This window comes from Eleutherodactylus coqui, chromosome 2 (genome assembly GCF_035609145.1).
Source record: "Eleutherodactylus coqui strain aEleCoq1 chromosome 2, aEleCoq1.hap1, whole genome shotgun sequence".
NCBI lineage: Eukaryota > Metazoa > Chordata > Amphibia > Anura > Eleutherodactylidae > Eleutherodactylus > Eleutherodactylus coqui.
Window position 1 is genome coordinate 14,339,705 of NC_089838.1, and position 20,488 is coordinate 14,360,192.

General features: G+C 43.8%; 1 protein-coding gene across 2 annotated transcripts in view; it reads right to left on the minus strand.

Moving 5' to 3' along the window:
- The window catches only part of CAMK2A (calcium/calmodulin dependent protein kinase II alpha), an 89,265-nt gene extending 69,184 nt beyond the window's left edge, over positions 1–20,081 (minus strand). For both annotated transcript variants that reach the window (XM_066590390.1, XM_066590389.1), the window contains exons 1-4: positions 20,063–20,081; positions 18,929–18,994; positions 18,071–18,143; positions 6,481–6,583 (exon numbers count right to left, since the gene is read on the minus strand). In XM_066590390.1, coding sequence (XP_066446487.1) covers positions 6,481–6,583; positions 18,071–18,097 — 130 coding nt within the window. In that variant the 5' untranslated portion in view covers positions 18,098–18,143; positions 18,929–18,994; positions 20,063–20,081. The remainder of the gene's footprint in view (positions 1–6,480; positions 6,584–18,070; positions 18,144–18,928; positions 18,995–20,062) is intronic.
- Between the last annotated feature and the right edge of the window lie 407 nt (positions 20,082–20,488).

A 20,488-nucleotide genomic window follows, 5' to 3' on the forward strand; every position in this document is an offset into this window, starting at 1 on the left:
GTCTGGCCACTGCAAGGAGAACGGAGCTGTCTGCTTCCTACAGAAAGTAGCTCAGTGCATGAGCACACAGGCCTGGCGAACAGCTGATCAGCGGGGATCCTGGGTGGCAGACCCTTGCCGATCTACTAACTGATGAGCTATACTGAGGATAGCCCATCGCTAGTTTACAGCTGGACAACCTCAAAAACATCTCCAGAATCTGTCCTTTTCTTACTGTGAAAACAGCAAAAACCCTTATTGTTGCTTGTCTTGATTGACAGGGCAATAAAAACGCCACGATTTTAGGAGAATGGAATCAGGTTAGTCTGAACTAATTTTTGGTGAAAATTGCATGGAAATCCAATTTCCCATAATGCCTGCTGCGGAGGTCAGCATGCAGCCAGGGTGCCTTTCTCATGTCACCTAATGTGTCTTCCATCTTGCACATGGGCAGCAGTTTCACTGGATGCCTCCATCACTGAATCATGTTTATATGCCATATGGTCTGTTAGGGCCAGATATTCTACAGAGGATATATTGCTGCTGGGTATGAAAGCTTATATGCCAGCAGAAAACCAAACAACGGGGCTCTATTGGAAGGGAGCAGAGAAAGAAGCTCCATCCTGTTTATATGCTTATTCGAAATTTGGTCTGTACATTGGTAGAGGGAATATTTCTGCTGCTGTCAATGTATATAGCAGCAAAGCAGACCGACAAACTATGCTTTGGCATAGGAAATATTGCTGTTCTCTGTTTGCGGCCTCAGACGTTGTTCAAATTGGCAGTTCGATCACTACAAATTATTTGCAGCCCTTACACAGCTAACAATGGGGTTCGGGGAATTCAATTACGGGCGACAGCTCACAAAGATACAAACTGTACTCTGTGACTTTCTATTCTCACATATTACGCCTCCCAGGGATTGCAGTCTATTTAGTTGGAGGTGCTTTTTGTGTTAATACAAAACAAAAAGAATCCCAAACAGGAAAACAGCAAATACACACAGTACGTGTCAGCAGCTTCAGACCTCACTCAGAGTCGCCAATCTGGCCACTATGCATTATTTGCAGCCCTAACACAGCTAGCAGTGGGTTTCTGTAAAAGGAGATGTCAGCTCCCGCTGCTCACTGTGACATATAGTCCACTCAGAAGGAAAAGGATGATGAAGAGGAGGAGGTGGATGATGATGAGGTGTTTGACCCAACATGGACAGACAAGGAAAGTCATGATAGCAGCTCGCAGGGGGGAGGAGGAAGAGGCGGACATTCCAGGGCAGCACAATTCTAAGAGAGGGAGTAGGGTGTAAAGATAAGGGCTGTATCATCACTATCAGCTACTGCTAGTCATAGCAACACCAACATCAGGCCTACAACTAGATCTGCTCACAGGACTTGTGCATCCTAGGCATTCTTTGAAACTGCAGGGAGAACAGAAGATTGGTCATCTGGAAGATCTGTGGTAAGCATTTAAAACGGGCAAGAACATAAACCACCTCAACACAATGTGTATAAACAATCACATGAACTCCCCCCACCCGCTGCCTTGGAGAGCCCAACTAGTCCATAGGGCAAAGAGTCAGCCTCATCCTGCTCCCTCTTCTGCTGCTGTAGCCGCCTCTTCCTCCATCTCCCCCCTGTTCATGCAGTAGCCACTGAGTACAGAGAGGTAGTTTTGTGTAGAGGAGGTAGTACGCCTTCTTCAGGCCTCTCCGCAATTGACAATGGGGCTGCAGGTTTTAGAGCCAGGAGTGGGAAACACAGAGCAGAAGTTGAGCCGCCCCCATCACCACCAACTTCACGACATCTACCCCATACTCCAGAGTGTAATAGGTCAGCAGCTAGCCCTTTATTCTCCAGCTATGGGGACATTAAAAAAATACCATCCTCAAGCACAGAGCCTGAATGCAAGCATTGCACAGCTGCTTGCAATAGAAATGCTGCCCTCCAGGTTAGTAGACACAAACACATTCCACAACGTGATGCTCCATGCTAATCCACAATACCAGATACCCAGTCACTGTTTCTTTGCCCAAAAAGCCATCGCTGCCCTGCACCACATCCATGACATTGCAAAACAACGTCAGTGGCCCGGTGCACCTAACTGCACGCACATGGTCCAGCAAGCATGACCAGGGGGCTGGAACAGACGCTAGAAGACCTTAGGGACAATCTCCAAACTGTCTGGCTAGTCCGCCATTACTCAACACTGCAGGGAGGGAGGCTTAGAGCAAGAGAGGGGGGCGTCTTCTCCAACTTGTTTCTCCACTGATGGGAGGAGTATAAAATACAAAGAGCAGGAGGAGGAAGAGGATGGGGAAAATATAGGTCCAGAGGCAGATGAAGAAGCTATGCAACATTCCTTTCATCCAGCCCTAGCCCCAGCTATTCTACATAGATGGCGGGTCCAGTCAGAAGGCATTTGTATGCATGTCCACGAGGAATGTGGGCCATCACCCTTAGGCACGTTGAGGCATATGAGTGCTTTTATGCTGCAGTGATTGCAGGAGCCCACATCAAAACTTCAGATCACTACTGGGTGGCCACCTTTAATAATCCCTGCTGCAACGTCAAAATGGGAATTCTCGTTCTGGCAAGGGAGAGAAGCCTCAAAATGCAGCGCTATCAAGACAGACTGTTACGCATCTTGAGCACAGCATTTGTATTGCAGTCTTGAAGCTCATGGCAGACGAGCAGGAAGTCGTTGCAGCAGCACCACCACTGGTGGCAGGGACGGTCTAACAGATGTGGCATTGATTTTTCAGCCCATCACAGCCTGCAGAAAAAGCAAAGGATAAAACTTACAGGCAGCACTTATACATGATAGTCCAAGAGTATGCCAGCTGCAGCGTGGATGTACTCAAATATGGCGTTGGCCCCTTCGACTTTGGGTGTCTAAGCTGGATGAGTGGCCTGAGTTTGCACAACATGTTTTAGAGGTGCTTGCCTGCCCCGCTGCCAGGGTACTATCAAAAAGCATGTTCAGCACAGCTGGGGGCATAATAACTGACAGACACATTCCCTGTCTGCAGACAATATGGATCGCCTGAAGTTTATAAAAATAAATGAGGCGTGGATGTCACCTAACCTCTGCACCCCGATGGCAGATTCCACTGATTAGCACGCTGGCAATCTTTACTCACATATGACTGAGCATAGATTTATATCAAAGACCGCACTGCGCCCTCAAGGTGCTGCTGCTGCCGGTGGTGGTGTTGCTGCTGCCGGTGGTGGTAGTGCTGCTACTTTCCTTCTCCTGTTTCCGCCATGTTTCCTCCTCCTCCCAAAACAAAAAGTTTCTAAAGCACAAGAAGCATCAGCAGCTCTACAACCTTTCCTTAGAGCGGGCCCGTGCTTGGCTGTTCTGTTCACCTGGTCGAATTTGTTCTTATATTTGTCCTTATGTCCTTTTAAAACAAGCAGCATACCCGCTGTCTCCCTTGGCTTAATGTTTTTGTAACTCTACTGCTTTTCTCTTTGGAGGAGTAGGAGGCCCGCGCTTGATTGTTGTCTTCACCTGGGAGAATTTCTCCTTGTAAGATTTGTGACATTGCTTTGAAAACAAGCAGCACACCTGTTGTCTTGAATTTTGATCTAACAGACCCTTGGTGGGCCTATTTTGACCAATTTTGGGCAGGAGCACAGTGTTCCCTATATGTGTGACTGTATTCCCATGAAATTCTATGGCCTTTAGCTTCATTGGGGACCTTTTGAAGGGCAAATTAGTGAATCCGATTTTTACTCTCATTGACTTTATTGGGAGTCGGAATCAAGCGTCTCAATTAATGATGATTTTCTTGAAATCGGCCCGATATCAAAGCAAACTGATTAGTTCACTGATCACTCATCACTAATTGCTGCCCTGATCCATTCTCTGCTTGACTACTGTAACTCACTACTAGTCAGTCTTTCCCTCACTAAACTCTCCCCTCTCCAATCTATCCTAAAAGTAGCAGCCAGGCTCATCGTTCTGTCCTACACTGATGCCCCCACCCTATTCCGATAACTCCACCATGTGCCAGTCACTCCACTGATGCATCTACCCTGTACCAGTCATGGCACTGGTTGCCCATCTCCTATAGAACACAATTTAAACTCATCAATCTCATTCATAAAGCTCTCCACAGAGCTACACCACCCTAAACCTCCTCCCTCATTTCTGTCTACCATTCTACCCATGCTCTCCGTTCTGCTAACGATCTCAGACTAAGACTACTTGTACATGCGTGAACTATCGTTTCAGCGATTTTGACTGATTGTTGTCCCATGGAACCCAACAGGGTGCTGTACTAGAAATGGCCCATTAGAAACTAGTTGCTTCATTTCAGCCCACTGAAACTAAGTGACTAATGAGCGGGCGGGCAGAAGTGATCTTCAACAGGTTTCAACTCCATTTACTGGACGGCTATTGCTCCTGCATGGAAGCACGGGAGTGACAGTCCCTGGGACAGCTGTCCAGCACTAAAGCGCCCGACTGTTGTCCCATCTAAAAGTACTAGGACGTCCTCGACAAACAGTAAAAATAAAAGTTTTCATCAGAAGCAGAATGTCATGATGACTATGCAAATGCCATGATTTCCATATGTAGCTGTACACAGACGGATCCTGGCACCAGTGGAATGGATTCAAAGAAAGGAAGAAGGAAAGCCCTCTTTCTGCTGCTCAACAGAAGTGAATAGGGTGGCTTCTGCGCACAGTAGCCAAAGAGCCGTCCTATTCAGCTACCAGCATCCATGAATATACATGTATTCATAATAGTATACATATGCCCAACAAACTTAGATTCCAGATGCCCCTCCTGTAGTAGAGCTGTGTAAATAGTCTGTGTACCTCTGGTACCCGGGAGCCAAGTCCACACCATACCTGGTAGATGTCAACTGCTTTCAAAGGTTGACAGTTGTTGACAACGGACGGCCACAGACAGAGTTAGCTCTAATGACAGATGTCAACTACTTAGATGCTGTGATAATTGCTGATCACCGCATCTAATCAGTAGAGGGGAGGCCCTCTGTCTCCCTATTGAACCCTGATGTCTGTTGGCAGCCCAGGGTGTAGTCATGGCTTCCAGGGCTGTCAGAAATGGGCAAATGAAAAAAGATGTAATAATTACAATATATATATGTGAAAAGATCTCCTTTTCCAATTTTTGCCATTAAAGATTAACACAAGAAATCATATTTTGTATAAAGTGTAAAATATCACACTATTTATTATGCACAGTGAACGCCGATAAAAAACAGAATTCCAGATTTGTGGGGGTTTTTTGAGCACCCCATCTGCTAGAAAAAAAATGCAATAAATGTGATCAGAAAGTTGTATAAACCCAAAACAGTACCGAAAAAAACTGCAGCTCGCCCTACGAAAAACAAACCCTCGCACGGCGTAACTGATGGAAAAGCAAAAAAGTTATGGCGGTCAAAATATGACAATAGAAAGCCATGTTGTTATTGACACGGCGTCCCAACGATTCTGAAATTGGAGTTTTAGTACAACATAAAAAACTATATAAATTTGGCATCGCCGTAATCCTACCGACTTACAGACTGCTGTATGTTTTCTTCGACCCCTACGAGACCACAGATTTTTTGGCTTTTTATTTTTATCTTTTTGTTCATGCCTTCCTGGAGCCATAATATTTATATCTTTGCTTTGACATGTGAGTATAACCCCCGTGATAGGCGAGGGATCACTGGATTTGTTTTTTTCAGGACAAGCTTTATTTTTTTAATGGTACCACATCAGTACTGAGAAAGTTTAAACATTTTTAACCCTTTTTAATCCAATTTGTATCCTGGCTTTCCTAGGGTGGTTACTCTTTTTTTCCTGTTATACAACGGCGCTATCTGCTGGCTAAAGCCAGTACTGCATGAGGTGACACGTTGGATAGGCTCTGACAGCAGAGAGGCTGGCAATATACAGTAAGAGAACCCCAATGGACGTCTTCCAACATCAGAACTGTACAGCCTTAAATCATAATGTCTTTAGACGTCAGACAGTGGATTGGAAAGGGTTAAAGTGGAATGGGTAAAAAAATAACACTATTTTTGGTGGTTTTGTTTTTATGGCATTGATTGTGTGGTAAAAATTACATGTTCACTTTAGGCCACCCATCCACGACCGCGGCAGAATATCGTCAGTGATATTCCGCCGCGAGGGAGGAGGGGTGAGCACTAAAGGGTCTCCGCGATGAGCCTATATTAATGATATTCTCACCGCGGAGATTTGCGGCATGCCGCGATTTTAATCATGCGAGCGGAGGATCGCTATGATTTTCTGCTCGTGTACGGTAGGCTGAGCTTTCCATAGTTATCCTATGGAAAGTGTGTCATGCGAGCTCCGCGTGCGATTTATCGCCGCGGCTCTCACAAGGACACCTCACCCGTGGACAGCCAGCCTTAATTGGTTTCAAACATGGACACCATGTTGGAAAGCACCTCATGTAGCCGCTTATGGCTGTTGCCTATTACTAAGAACCTAACTTTGATTGTGCTTCTCCAGTACTTACCAAACCACGCCTGCTGCTCACCCTCCACCTCAATGGCCAGCCCGAAATCTGCCAATTTCACCGCCGCACCTTTTAGCTTAGAAGCCAGTAACAAGTTTTCGGGCTACAGAAGGAAAAAAGAGAAAAATGAAAGTTGTAAATGATTGTAACTTAAAGCAGGACCTGAGCTACATCATACGTGATCGTGTGTGACCATAAGACAAGATGTGTCCATTACATCAGCATTATTGAAACTTACCACTGATGTACAATGCTACCTTATATATACAGTATTAGCACATCAAAGCAACTGCACTTATGTAGAAATATTAATACTATTTACATATCCACATTTATATGAAACCTTCTGGTCAGACGAGAGATGTCTTTACCCATTTAGGACCAGCCACCGTATTTATGGCGGCTGGTCCTGGGCTTGGAGCACCGCTGATAGTAAAAGTACGGTGGTGCTTTAAGTCTCCTGGCTCTGCAATCAGTCAGGGGCAGGAACGGGTTATCAGCTGTTAGTGACCGCTGATAACCCGGAGCAGAAGGCAGGAGGGATTTTTAACCCTTCCTGCCTTCTGCTTCCCCGATATACAGTGCTCAAGTAAGATGTTCTTTCACTACGGGAGCCTCGGGGGGTCATGTGACCTCCTGGGATTCCCTGCTACTGCAGAGCTGGAGGGGCAGACTTAGACCCTGGCAGCTCTGCAAGTGACTAATGTCACCACAGGGGTTGCTTTCCCCTGTAACTAGGGCTCCTATGGATGCCCCAGCTACAGTGGGAAAGTGTCAAATGAAGAAGAAAAAAAATATGTGAATGTCCCCCAGAGGTCTTATATGACGTCATGGGGGACACCGATAGTAAAAAACACAATTACATACATAAGTAAAACAAAATAACAGAATAAAACAACAATACATACAAAAGAAAGAGAATAACACAAAGCAGACGCCAACAAAAACCATCGCCGTATGTGTCCTGTAAACCAAAACCATACATACTATATATCAAAACGTCCGAAACAAATAGAGGAACCTGTTCCCTACTTTATTTTAATGTAAATATAAAAATAATATTTTTAAAAATTATAAATGTTAAAAAAAAACATTTTTTTAGCCTTTTACCCCCAATAAAACTAAAAAACGGAAAAAAAGTCAGTGAAAAAGATATAAAAAAAATCGCCCTATATGTCACAGAAAAAAAAAAAGCAGCAAAAATAATTTTGGTAGCTAAAGGAAAAAAAAATAGAGCAGTAAAACTGCCACATGTGTAAAATCCCTAAAAAGTGTCTGATCCTTAAGGTACAAAACAACCTGGTCCTTAAGGGGTTAAAGTGGGCCTTTTACCTCATCTTACACGTCTGTTTTAGTAAGTACTCGTATTCCCTATAATTTTTTTTACCATGAACTCTGCATTATGCCATCCCTCTGTTATTCCTGAAAATGAATGAGTAAATTGACAATTGGGTGTTACCAGTTGAGGGTGTGTCCATCAGACACTGTCCAATCAGTGACCATAATGGCAGACTGTGTAAGGACACACCCCTTTGGCTTGGGGAATGGCAACTTCCAGTTCTCAATTAATTCATATGTTTGTAGGAAGAGTAACAGAGGATCAGAACAATGTAGAATTCTAAGAATAAGATGTTCTCATGGGGAATACAATTGAAACAGACATATCGGGAGAGGTGACAGATCATCTTTAAACATACAGTACTTACAATGCTAGAACCATGAAGTCATGGTTGACCAAAGCACAAGTCCAAAAAAAGAGTGGTTAGTTGGCTTCCTGTGAGGTGTCCATAAAGGGAGACTCTGCACAGTATGGAATTTTAACAGTAAGCTTTAAGGATCAAGGATGAAGAATGTAAAATTGATTAAAGAAGTTATCTCTCTATCTATCTATCTATCTATCTCTCTATCTATCTATCTATCTATCTCTCTATCTATCTATCTATCTATCTATCTATCTATCTCACTATCTATCTATCTATCTCACTATCTATCTATCTATCTCACTATCTATCTATCTATCTATCTATCTATCTATCTATCTATCTATCTATCTCACTATCTATCTATCTCACTATCTATCTCACTATCTATCTATCTATCTATCTATCTATCTATCTATCTATCTATCTATCTATCTATCTATCTATCTATCTATCTATCTATCTATCTATCTCACTATCTATCTATCTCACTATCTATCTATCTCACTATCTATCTATCTCACTATCTATCTATCTCACTATCTATCTATCTATCTATCTCACTATCTATCTATCTATCCATCCATCCATCCATCCATCCATCCATCCATCCATCCATCTATCTATCTATCTATCTATCTATCTATCTATCTATCTATCTATCTATCTATCTATCTATCTATCTATCTATCTATCTATCTATCTATCTATCTATCTATCTATCTTCATCCCATGCCACACAATATTTAAATCTGGATCACTGAAATTTTAACTCTTTGCAATCCAATTTTGGATTCAGGGTTCCCTAGGGGGCTTTCTCTTTCTGCCGTTATACAATGGCGCCATCTGCTGGCTAGAGCCAGTACTGTGGTATGGGACATGTTGAAGAGGCCCCCGACAACAGAGCGGCCAGTAATATACAGTAAGAATACCCTGCTGGATGTCTTCCGACATTGGAGCTGTACAGCCTTCAATCAGAATGTCTTTAGACGTCAGACAGTGGATTGGAGAGGGTTAAGCCTTGCCCTATCCTGTCCATGAACAGGCGTTTATGGGAATGTACACCAGGCCTCTCCATCCTCTGGGCAGTCCTACAAAAATAACAGGACCAGCAGCTATGAATGGCTATTCTGCATGCCCACGTGAAGCTCTGAGGCTGTTGAGCAGTCTGTCCCACAGCAGTAACATTTGAGCCGTACCGCACCATTCCCTTCTCCACTTGCATTGCAGATCTTCTGAAACTAACGTTTTTTGGGGGTAAACTCTCCTGGCGCACTGCCCTCTTGCACTGGCGTAATTATAGGGGGTGCAGGGGATGCGGTTGCACCCGGGCCCATGCGCCTTTAGCTACGCCCCTGCTCTCTTCTTGTATGATGTTTGTGCTCCATCCATAAATAAAGTAATAATGTTGGAATCGGTTGTGCCGTTGACCCTCCACCTCTGTCTTCACCCTCACATTTGCCAGTTTCAGAGCTTAACCTTTTCGCTTTGTAGCCCAGTAAGAAGAGAGCAAAGAGATGATCAGACAGCTTGGGAGATTGTGAGAGGCTTCAATATGCTTAAAAGCCAAGGGTCACTGTGAAAATGCATTAAAATATAAATCAAAAAGCCTGAGATCCTGAGAGCGCCGGAGGACGGATGGTGACCACACAATGTCAGATAACGGGCTCCTTAAATAGAAAATTAGGTTTACCGAAGGGAGCTCTGATTTTATTGCTTACAGAAATGTCAATGACTTAAAGGACGCTACACGCCCGTAAACCGCAATAAAAGATTTCCATATTTCAACAAAATAACAGTTTTTTATTAGTTTTCCTGAAGTTTCCGAGCGGAGCAGAAGTATTAGAAGAGACGGACATACCCTAAGGCACCATGATTAGCAGGGCTTCTTCATGGCACTGGGGTCTTGGCTTTCATTCCGACCATGATGCTTTGTGCATCTACAGTTGAAGCCAGAAATTGAGACTGATACAAAGTTTGGTTTTCACAAAGTTTGCTGCATGAGGTTTTATAGTAGTAATTTGCATTAACTCCGAAGAGTGATCAGATGAATCGCAGAGTCATTCCTTGCCGTGAAAATTAACTTAATCACAAAAATCCAATTTCCAGTGAAGTTTAGCCTTGACACAAAATGACCTGCTAGCATTATTTCAATGATCTTCTTGTTAGATCATGAGAAAATGTTAAAGATGAGGCAGCTGATATAACATGACATGCATGAATTATAGGAGTAAACTGGTTGCTTTAAAAGAGGGATGGTATTCAAATCATCTTCAAAAAAAAGAAAAATGTAAAAAAAAATTGTAAAAAACCCCCTTTTTCTGCTTTTTTAAATATTAGCATAAAAAAGGGTAAAAAAAAAAATTAAAACCCCACATATTTGGTATTGACGCGTCCGTAACGATGTGTACAAAAAGCTGAACATGCTTTTTATTTTGTACGGCAAAAAGCGTTAAAAAAACGCTAAAAAACAAAGGCAAAATGCTAATTTTTAGCATTTTGCCTCCCAAAAAATGCAATAAAAGTGATCAAAAAAGCTGTACATTCCCCAAAATGGTACCAATAAAAACTACAGCTCGTCTCTCAAAAAATAAGCCCTCATAGAGCTCCATACATAGAAAAATAAAAAAGTTACAGGACTTTAAATGCAACTATAGAGAAAAAAAAATTTCCAAAAAAAAGGGTTTTTATTGCAAAAAAGTGTAAAAACCTAAAAAAAAATATAAGAATTTTTGTATCGTTTTAACCGTACCGACCCGCAGAAAAAATTTTGTGTGTCATTTATGCTGCATAATTAACGATGTTAAAAAAAAAAATCTATGGCACATTTGAGTCGTTTTCTCTCCCTGTTATCATAAAAAAAATAATAAAAGTTTTACAATGTAGTCACTGTACCCAAAAATAACGCTGATAAAAACTACAGTTCACCACGCAAAAAACAAGCCCTCATACGGCCGCGTCGACGGAAAAATAAATAAGTTATGTCTTTTGAAAAATGGAGATGGAAAAATACCAAAAATCGCTTGGTCCTCAACGCCAAAATAGGCCATGTCATTAAGGGGTTAAAGACAAGGACATTGTGTAGTGGCCTGTAGGGTCCTCCAGAATAGCCACATACTCATTGTTCTGTGAACACCTGGCTATGTGCTCATTCAGGAGACATAGAAGGTTTTGTTCGTCAGAAAGCCCTGTCTTTTCCCTTTCTTTCAGCAAGCTAAACGAACTGCTTGGCAACAGCTGACTGCTGATTGGCTGCTTGTCACATAAACACTCATTGGTGGAGGGGGAAGGATGAAAGTCCCAAGAGGGGGGAAAAGGAGAGGGTGAGACAGGATGTTAGGGGGAGAAGTAAGCGAAGAACAGGAGAACAGACAGGAAGCTAAGAGAGTCTTAGTTAGGAGTAGGAGGAGAGCAGACATGTTGTTGGAGGCGGACATGCAGGAGGTGTTCTGCAGACATACCAGAGAGAGAGAACATTGCCTGGAGTAGGAAGCCAGGATTAAATAAGTTTACGAATCAACCCACAATGTGGAGAAACAAACTGGGACCTTTTCATCTAACAGTGAGTTACACTGAACCCTGCTCAAATATATTCAGGGGAAGTAATAGAGGCCCATCTTTATCCAACTTCAGTTACTACTGTAAAGTCTTCTCAACAAACACCCCAACAGATAACTAGGACTGTGGGAGCACTGTTAGGTAACCTCTAGAGAGAACGTTGAAGAGTAAAGTGTTAAATGTACTGAACTGGATTTGTGAAGCAACGTTATCAACTGTATGCCAAGTAAATACTTCTGCCATAATCTGCAAGTCTGCCATTGTTCTTATTGTTCAACTGATTCAAAAGCTAGTAAACTGCGTACCTCCAGTTTGCAAACTAAAGCTATCAGGAGTCAGTTATTTTGTCATTAACCCAGAGATTCCTGAAGAGGTGCTGGTTTGACGTGACGAACCACTGTTAAATTGTGATTACTGTATTAACTCTTTTTGCCACCTGTATGCACGGTGAGGTGAAGGCTTTTGGAGACTGGCCTAGTGTCAAACAAAGCAGCAAAAACTTCAAGTACATTCTGCAGAAAGGGATCAGACTGAAGAGGACTAGGCAAAAGGTTTTTCTCTGATGCAGCCCCCTCAGACTATTTTGGACATCTGGAAGAATGATTGTCTGGAGAAGAGAAGGTGAGTGCTACCATGAGTCCTGTGTCATGCCAACAGTAAAGCATCCTAAAAACATTCATGCGTTAGGTTGCTTTTCATCCATGGGAGTAGGCTCACTCACAGCCTAAGGGCACGGCCATGAATAAAGAATGGGATCTAAACATCCTCCAAAAGCAACTTCTCCCAACCATCCAGGAGCAACTTCTCCCAACCATCCAGGAGCAACTTCTCCCAACCATCCAGGAGCAACTTCTCCCAACCATGCAGAAGCAACTTCTCCCAACCATGCAGAAGCAACTTCTCCCAACCATGCAGCAGCAACTTCTTCCAACCATGCAGGAGCAACTTCTCCCGACCATGCAGGAGCAACTTCTCCCGACCATGCAGGAGCAACTTCTCCCAGCCATCCAGGAGAAACTTCTCCCAACCATCCAGGAGCAACTTCTCCTAGCCATCCAGGAGAAACTTCTCCCAACCATCCAGGAGCAACTTCTCCTAGCCATCCGGGAGCAACTTCTCCCAACCATGCGGGAGCAACTTCTCCCAACCATGCAGGAGCAACTTCTCCCAACCATGTGGGAGCAACTTCTCCCAACCATGCAGGAACAACTTCTCCCAGCCATCCAGGAGCAACTTCTCCCAGCCATCCAGGAGCAACTTCTCACAGCCATCCAGGAGCAACTTCTCCCAGGCATCCAGGAGCAACTTCTCCCAGCCGTCCAGGAGCAACTTCTCCCAGCCGTCCAGGAGCAGCTTCTCCCAACCATGCAGGGGCAACTTCTCCCAACCATGCAGGGGCAACTTCTCCCAACCATGCGGGAGCAACTTCTCCCAACCATGCGGGAGCAACTTCTCCCAGCCATCCAGGAGCAACTTCTCCCAGCCATCCAGGAGCAACTTCTCCTAGCCATCCAGGAGCACTTCTCCCAGCCATCCAGGAGCATCTTCTCCCAGCCATCCAGGAGCAACTTCTCCTAGCTATCCAGGAGCAACGTCTCCCAACCCTCCAGGAGCAACTTCTCCCAGCCATCCAGGAGCAACGTCTCCCAACCCTCCAGGAGCAACTTCTCCCAACAGTCCAGGAGCAATGTGGTGATGAACAATGCCTTTTCCAGTGTGACGGAAAACCATTTCCCAAGGCAAAAGTGATAATCAAGTGGCTCAGTGAACAAAATACTGAAATTTTGGGCCCACGGCCAGGAACCTCCCCAGACCTCAATCACATTGACAAACAAAAACACAGAAATTGTGATAAACTCCAAGCACTAATTAACCAAGAATGGGTTGTCATCATGCAGGATTTGCCCCAGAAAAGTCTTGAAAAAAAAGGTCAATACTGTAAATATTGAGTGTTTGCATAAATATGATGTATTTGTCAGTAAAAGTTTAAAAACTGATGAAATTGAACTTCAGTAAGCATAGAAACATCTGATTAAAATATCTAAAAACACTGAAGCAGAAAACTTTCTGAAAACTACAGTTTGTGTCAGTCTTTAAACTACTGGCCATGACTTGTAAATTGAATTGCGGTGAAAGTGCCAGGTTTTCATTCTGTTCCAGGTAAATCGACCTAAAAATGTATTCATATGCACCAATCAGCCATTACATTAAAACAGCTTGCCTAATATTGTGTTGGTCCCCCTCGTGCCACCGAAGGAAATCTCAATTATCAAGACCGAGACTCCTCAAGACTGCTGTATCTGGCATCAAGACATTAGCAGCACATCTTTTAAAGTGGTATCATCATATCAAGTTATTCATTATCCATAATATAGGCCCGACCACAGAAATCACCCCTGGTGCATCCCTGAGTAATGACAGCGGTAGCACACATGCACACCACCGGGCCATTCACTTCATTTAGAGCTGTTGGAGTTGGCCGAGTTCATCTTTTGGCGATCTCTGATCCCATTCACTTCACTGTGGGACCACCAGAGATTGCCAAGTGCCTGATTTTGGGTATCTCCAATGGTACCACTAAAATGAATGGTGCAGTGGTGTGCATATGTGACCACCACAGTCAAAACTTCAGGACACATCAGGGATGAATTTTCTGGATCGGTTGGGGACCCATCGGTTGAACCCCCACTGATCGCCCTATTATCCCTTCTCCTGAGGAGAGGGAATAACTTGCTGAACTAGGAATAACCATTTAAATCCTAGACGTTGCTTGATCTGGCCTCCATGGTTTGGAATTGTTTCTCTCAATTGAGATGTGTGGAATTTGGTAGACAAGTTATGGCCTTGTTATCTTTATTATGTTCCTAAACAGTTTTTTGCAGTGTGGCTAAGTACATTATCCTGCTAAAAGAAGACACCACATTAAGGAATCCAACTGCCATGAAGGGGGTACTTGTCTATACAAGGATTAGGTAGGTGGTACATATCACATCCTAAAGAATGCTAGGACCCAAAGTTTCCCAGGAGAACATGGCTGAGAGCATCCCATTGCCTTAGCTGGCTTGTCTTCTTTGCATAGTGCATCCTGATGTCCAGGCTGTCCATATGATGTAAAAGAAAATGCAGTCCATCACACCAAGCCCACTTCTTCCATTGTAGACACTTTAAATGATGGACAGGGATCTGACCAGTCTCTGGATATGCAGCCCCATATGCTACACGCTATGATGCATATCAGGCTAAGTAGACTAGCCCTTACTCCCGAAGTGCATCAATAAGCCTTGCGTGTCCATGACCAAGTAGCTGGTTCAGCGGTTGTCCTTCCTTGCACCACTTTTTGGTAGGTACTAACCACTGCATGCCAGGAATACCTCACAAGATTTGTGAGAAGGGGAGGAGCAGATGACCCAGCACTCTTCCCCTTGTGCTAGGATGGGCTGAGTGGATAGGTGATGGTCCAGTCTCTGGCTATGCAGACCCTCATGCAATAAGCTGTGATGCCCTTTGTGTTTTGCCACCACCAGAGACATCATAAAACCTTTCAGCGATTTATATTACAGTAGCTGTTCAGTTGCATCTGACTAGATGGGCTAGCCTTCACTCCACACATACATAAATGAGCCTTGGGCCTATTGCCAGTCACCAGTTGTCCTTGTATGAACCTCATATGCAACAAGCTGTTGTCCTTGCTGGTTGTCTTGCTTTGGACTACTTTTTGTTAGGCACTATCCTCTGCATACCCGGATCACCCCACACAACCTGTACAAAGAGGAGGAGCAGATGACCCAGCACTCATCAACCTGTCTGGAGAAGAGCTGGGTGGATAGGCAGTGGACAGGAGTCTGGCCAGTCTCTGGCTATGCAGCCCCATATGCAGCATGCTGTGAAGCCCTCTGTCTTATGCCACCATCATAAACAGAAAAAACCCTTTTGGAGATTTGTTCTATAATAACTCCTCTGTGAGAACGGACCATACGGACAGTCTTTAGTGCATCAGTAAGCCTTGGGTGCCCATGACCTTGTCACTGGTTGACCAGTTGTCCTCCCTTGGACCACGTCTTGCTAGGTACTAACTTCTGCATACCGGGAACACCCCACAAGACCTGTAGGAAGGAGAGGAGTAGATGACCCAGCACTGGTCCCCTTGTCATGGGACGGAGTGGGTGGCATGAATCATCATTAAGGCTTCCCACTATGTATGTGCAAACCTTCAATAAATTCCCATATATGGATGTTCCAAACAATGCGAATAGGAGGAAGAATAGACTTCTAGGTTACATATAGTGTTCTGTTCTGTGCTGGCTGTTCGACTGTGTATAGCTATGGATATAATACTAGGTAAGCATTAGAGAAAATGAACAGAAAATCATTGCAGGGTAGCAATACAGCGATTACTGCTTTCAGTACCTGCACAATACTTGAGTGTGAAAGCCACTTCTTGCATAACTGGTAAGGTGTTATTTTCTTGTTCTGCTTCATGCACAGCACTTGTAAAGCATTATTTTATTGTGTATATCACTTGGGAACTGATATCTGAACTTAAGGTCACATACAACAGTATTTTAGATCCTGTCCTATAATTCAGCTTTTTTGGAGAAGACTCCCATTGTGCATGCAGAATGTTATAGTCAATGATGATGGTTGCAACGGTCTATAGAGTAGATGAGGGTCTCCAACTAGTTTCTGGCTGGTGCATGTACACTATCCAACCAAAAGTAATTGTCCACCTGGGCAAGAATCAGAAGTAGTAGTTATTTCCATGTGGTAATACTTAGTGGGGCTCCTTTGGCTCTAATGACATTGGATATTCTCCATGGCCTACTTTCTACTAATGTCTGATACACTTCACCTGGTATTTCCCTCCATTCATCTTGCAGGCCAATCCAATCATGGAACAGACATATCCTCAAACCAACAGAAAACAGCGTTGGATTTGTGACAAACTACTTGGAAGTATTGCTGACTATTCCCAGAGCATTACCACATTGCCTGCAGCACACTACTGTCTAGAATGGTTCATGCTCCTGCAACCAACAGACCAAGACCATGCCATGTAAAACCTCCTCAGACCATAATGAAACCTCTGAAATACAGCGCACTCAAGCAGGCATAATTTCTCAGGCTCTTCCACACCCAGGTAGGTCCATCTAATGTGAAGACAGAGTAGTCACTCTATAGAACTTTCTTCCATTGCTCATCTGTCCAATGACGACGCTCCTTGCACCAATGTAGATACGCCAATGCACTGCACTTCATGCTTGTCTGCAGCGACATAACGCATATATCCAATAGCATGCAGTTCCTTTGACAAAGTGTGGCTGACATCTCGAAGGGTTTGCATCTCATATAGCATGGTTTAGGACACATGACTGTTGCCACAGGTTCCCACCTTCATTACCATGTAAGTCCCTGGGGTTTGCATCATGTATGTAGATGTCTCTTTGGATAGAATCGCCATTCATGGATTTCATTTCATGTTTTAATGCATAGAACTTGTTAAAGGTTTGTTCCACATTTTAACCCATTCCAATCCACTGTCTGATGACATTCTGATTGAAGGCTGTTCAGCAGGGTATTCTTACTGTATATTACTGGCCGCTCTGTTGTTGGGGGCCTCTCCAGCATGTCCTATACCGCAGTACTGGCTCTAGCCAGCAGATGGCGACATTGTATAATGGCCGAAAGAGAAAGCCACCTAGGAAACTCTAAATCGAAAATTGGATTGCAAAGGGTTAAACTTATTCCCTGTCCACTAGTATGGACATAGCGGCAGTGCAATCATCTCTAAGGGACTGTCAAAGAGAGGAAGAGTACAGCACTAGGTGCCATCCCACAGTCCCATAGAGGTTAATGGAGAGGTAGCAGGCATGCATGACCACTGCTCCATTCATATGGGGGACACGGGGGTGTCCTCGTTCTCATGATTAGTGGGGTTTCAATTGGTTGAACTCCCATCAATCTGACATTACTCAGATAAGCTTAAAGCCTGGGACAACCCCTATAAGTTATAATGGAAAACACATATTGTTAAGGTACGTTCTAGATTTTATCATATAACTACAGATGTGACCATTGTTAACATGACGTGCATCATGATCATTTGATTTTCAGCATTATAATACACTGTAGTTAATGGGGTTGCTCTAAGTTATAGAGTTATCCGCTATCCACAGAATGGGGGATAACTTTATGATTGGTGGCGTCTGGACACTAGATCCCTACAGAAGACGAGAACAGGGGAACAAATCTTATGGGTTTGATGTCAGTAGGTCAGATATATGGTAATGATTGTCTAATGTATATACATGTTATAAAATACATGTGTCTCTTACCTTTAGATCTCTATGTACCACCCCCATCTGGTGACAATGCAGTACTGCCTCTAGGATCTGCTGAATGCAATGACTGATTGGAATAGAAAGTACAGAAAATTAGAGAACTCTCTCATCTAGTAAGCATGGTCATATCACAAGCATGACTATGGCATGGCTACATATACTTCTGGGCACAAGGGACCCTCTGGCACATAAAGGAACCAGAAACATGTATGGCACTCGATGGCTGGTGGCCATCTAATATAAATCATTTTCTTTCTTATGATGGGGTGTCCCCCAAAATATTTTCTGCACAGGGTGCCATCTAACGTAAGGCTAGCACTGGCTGGTCGGCCCTGGGACAGACTTTTCAGGTCCCAGAATCTTTATATAATTCCTCAGACATTGATGGAGAATTACTAGAATAGTCCATGAATGTCCAACCATTGAGTGGTGGGGAATGCCCACTAGGCACAATTGTGAGTGGTGGGGAATGCCCACTAGGCACAATTCAAGCACTAGAAGCCAAAGCTAAGAAGAGCCTGTACAGGGGGAGTATAATAAAGAAAGACATCATTGGAGTCGGCAGGGAGGGGACTACAACACTATACACAGAGGCGTAACTTGAAGCTCCTGGGCCCCAATGCAAAACCTGGAATGGGGCCCCCAACTATAATGCTTTATTCATAGTACTGGGTTACCTATATAGAGAAGAGAGGCCTTATGGGCTCCTAAGGCTCCTGGGCCTGGGTGCAACTGCATTCCCTGCATCCTCTATAGTTACACCCCTGGCTATACATCCAACGCAGCTGACATGGGAAGTCCTCTTAAGTAAAAGTACAGCCAGTGCATTGATTCTTGGTAGATGATACTAACCTGGCATCTGCTTCACTGTAATATTCCCTGGCAACGATATCCTCAAAGAGCTCCCCGCCGGTGACCCTGCAAGACACAACACACATAAGGTCAGCCGCCATGGCCCGGCTGCGGGTTATATCAGTACAAAGGGCAGATCTATTCCTTTTATGAGTTTTTACCGTGGTTTACAATGCATTCTGAAGGCTAAGGCTACCTACACATGGCTGAGCGTGATATCACACCTGCCAAAGTGCGATTTACTCGAGTTTGAGGCATTTTTCTTTAAAAACGCCTCCTATCACTTCAGGTGAAGTAATGATCCTTCGGCATAGCTTTCCTGTCTCATTAAAAACAATGGGCGATATGTTCCGAGGACACGAAAATATAGGACATGTTGCTCTTGTATATGACTGCTGTCAAAAGAACGGGTTCATATTCGTGTAATATTTGTGCGTCTCGCAACGCACAAATTTTGTGCAATTTTCTCGGCTGCATGAAAGCCTAAGGGCTGAAACAGAGGAGCACATGTGCAAATATGCTCACCACTACGGATCGCAAAATGTGACAAAATCATGGTCATGTGTTTAAGCCCTCATTCAGCCCACGTGAAAGCACCCATGTGACTTTGGTAATGAATGCGAATTGTTCTAATTGAACGTAAAGTAATGCAGCTTAGAATCCTGAACGATGAGTGTAAATAGCAGCAATTCAGTACTGAATGAACGCTATGTTAAGTAAATGGAGAGGGGCGGGGAGCGAGAAGTGAAATCTCCTTCAGCCGCCCAGCTGTGAAGCAACGATACCCGCTGCTGCACAAAAGCATGTGAGCGGGTACTCCCGGGGCCGAGTGTGGGCATCGTTTGCCCGACATTCGTCCCGTCTAAATGAGCCTTTAGACAGACTGTACTCCCATGTGACACAGACTACAATATGCACTTTTAGGGACAATGCCACCAGGTGAGTTGTCCCTATGATAAGCGACAACAGGCATTTTTTCTGGGCAGCATGAGAAGTCAAATAGCCAAGGAATATGTAAAAGCAGAGCATGATGACTGGTTCATTAAGCTGCAAATGAAATTCATTGAAAGTCTCATCACACATTTCTGCATGGAAAGCCAGGCGATCGCTGGCGAACATCCAGAACGTACTCACAGATCAAACACTAAGTAGTGGTGTCCTTCCTCCGAGATGCTGTCATGTAGTCTCACTGCAAAGGAGAGGAGCAAATATTAATATATGCAATTACATCCGCACAGCCTGCAATACATGATGGAAGAAAATGAGTGATTAGAAGGAAGTAATGGGCTGCTTATTACAATCTAGTTACATCTCTCATAGAAACTGTCTCCAGATCCATTGGGAACAGCAGATTGTTTAAAATACGGCATTCTATGCTCGCCGGGTCACCACATCTATTGGAAGAGATGGACATCATGCAGGCATTAGTTTCCATTTAGTGTTCAGCGAACCAATAGTAGAATTTTGTTTCGGGTTGAACATTGCTTTGAAGAAGAAAGGATGAAAGAGGAAGAAGAAGAGTATTAGAAGAAGAAGACAAAGAAGATTAGAGCAAGAAGA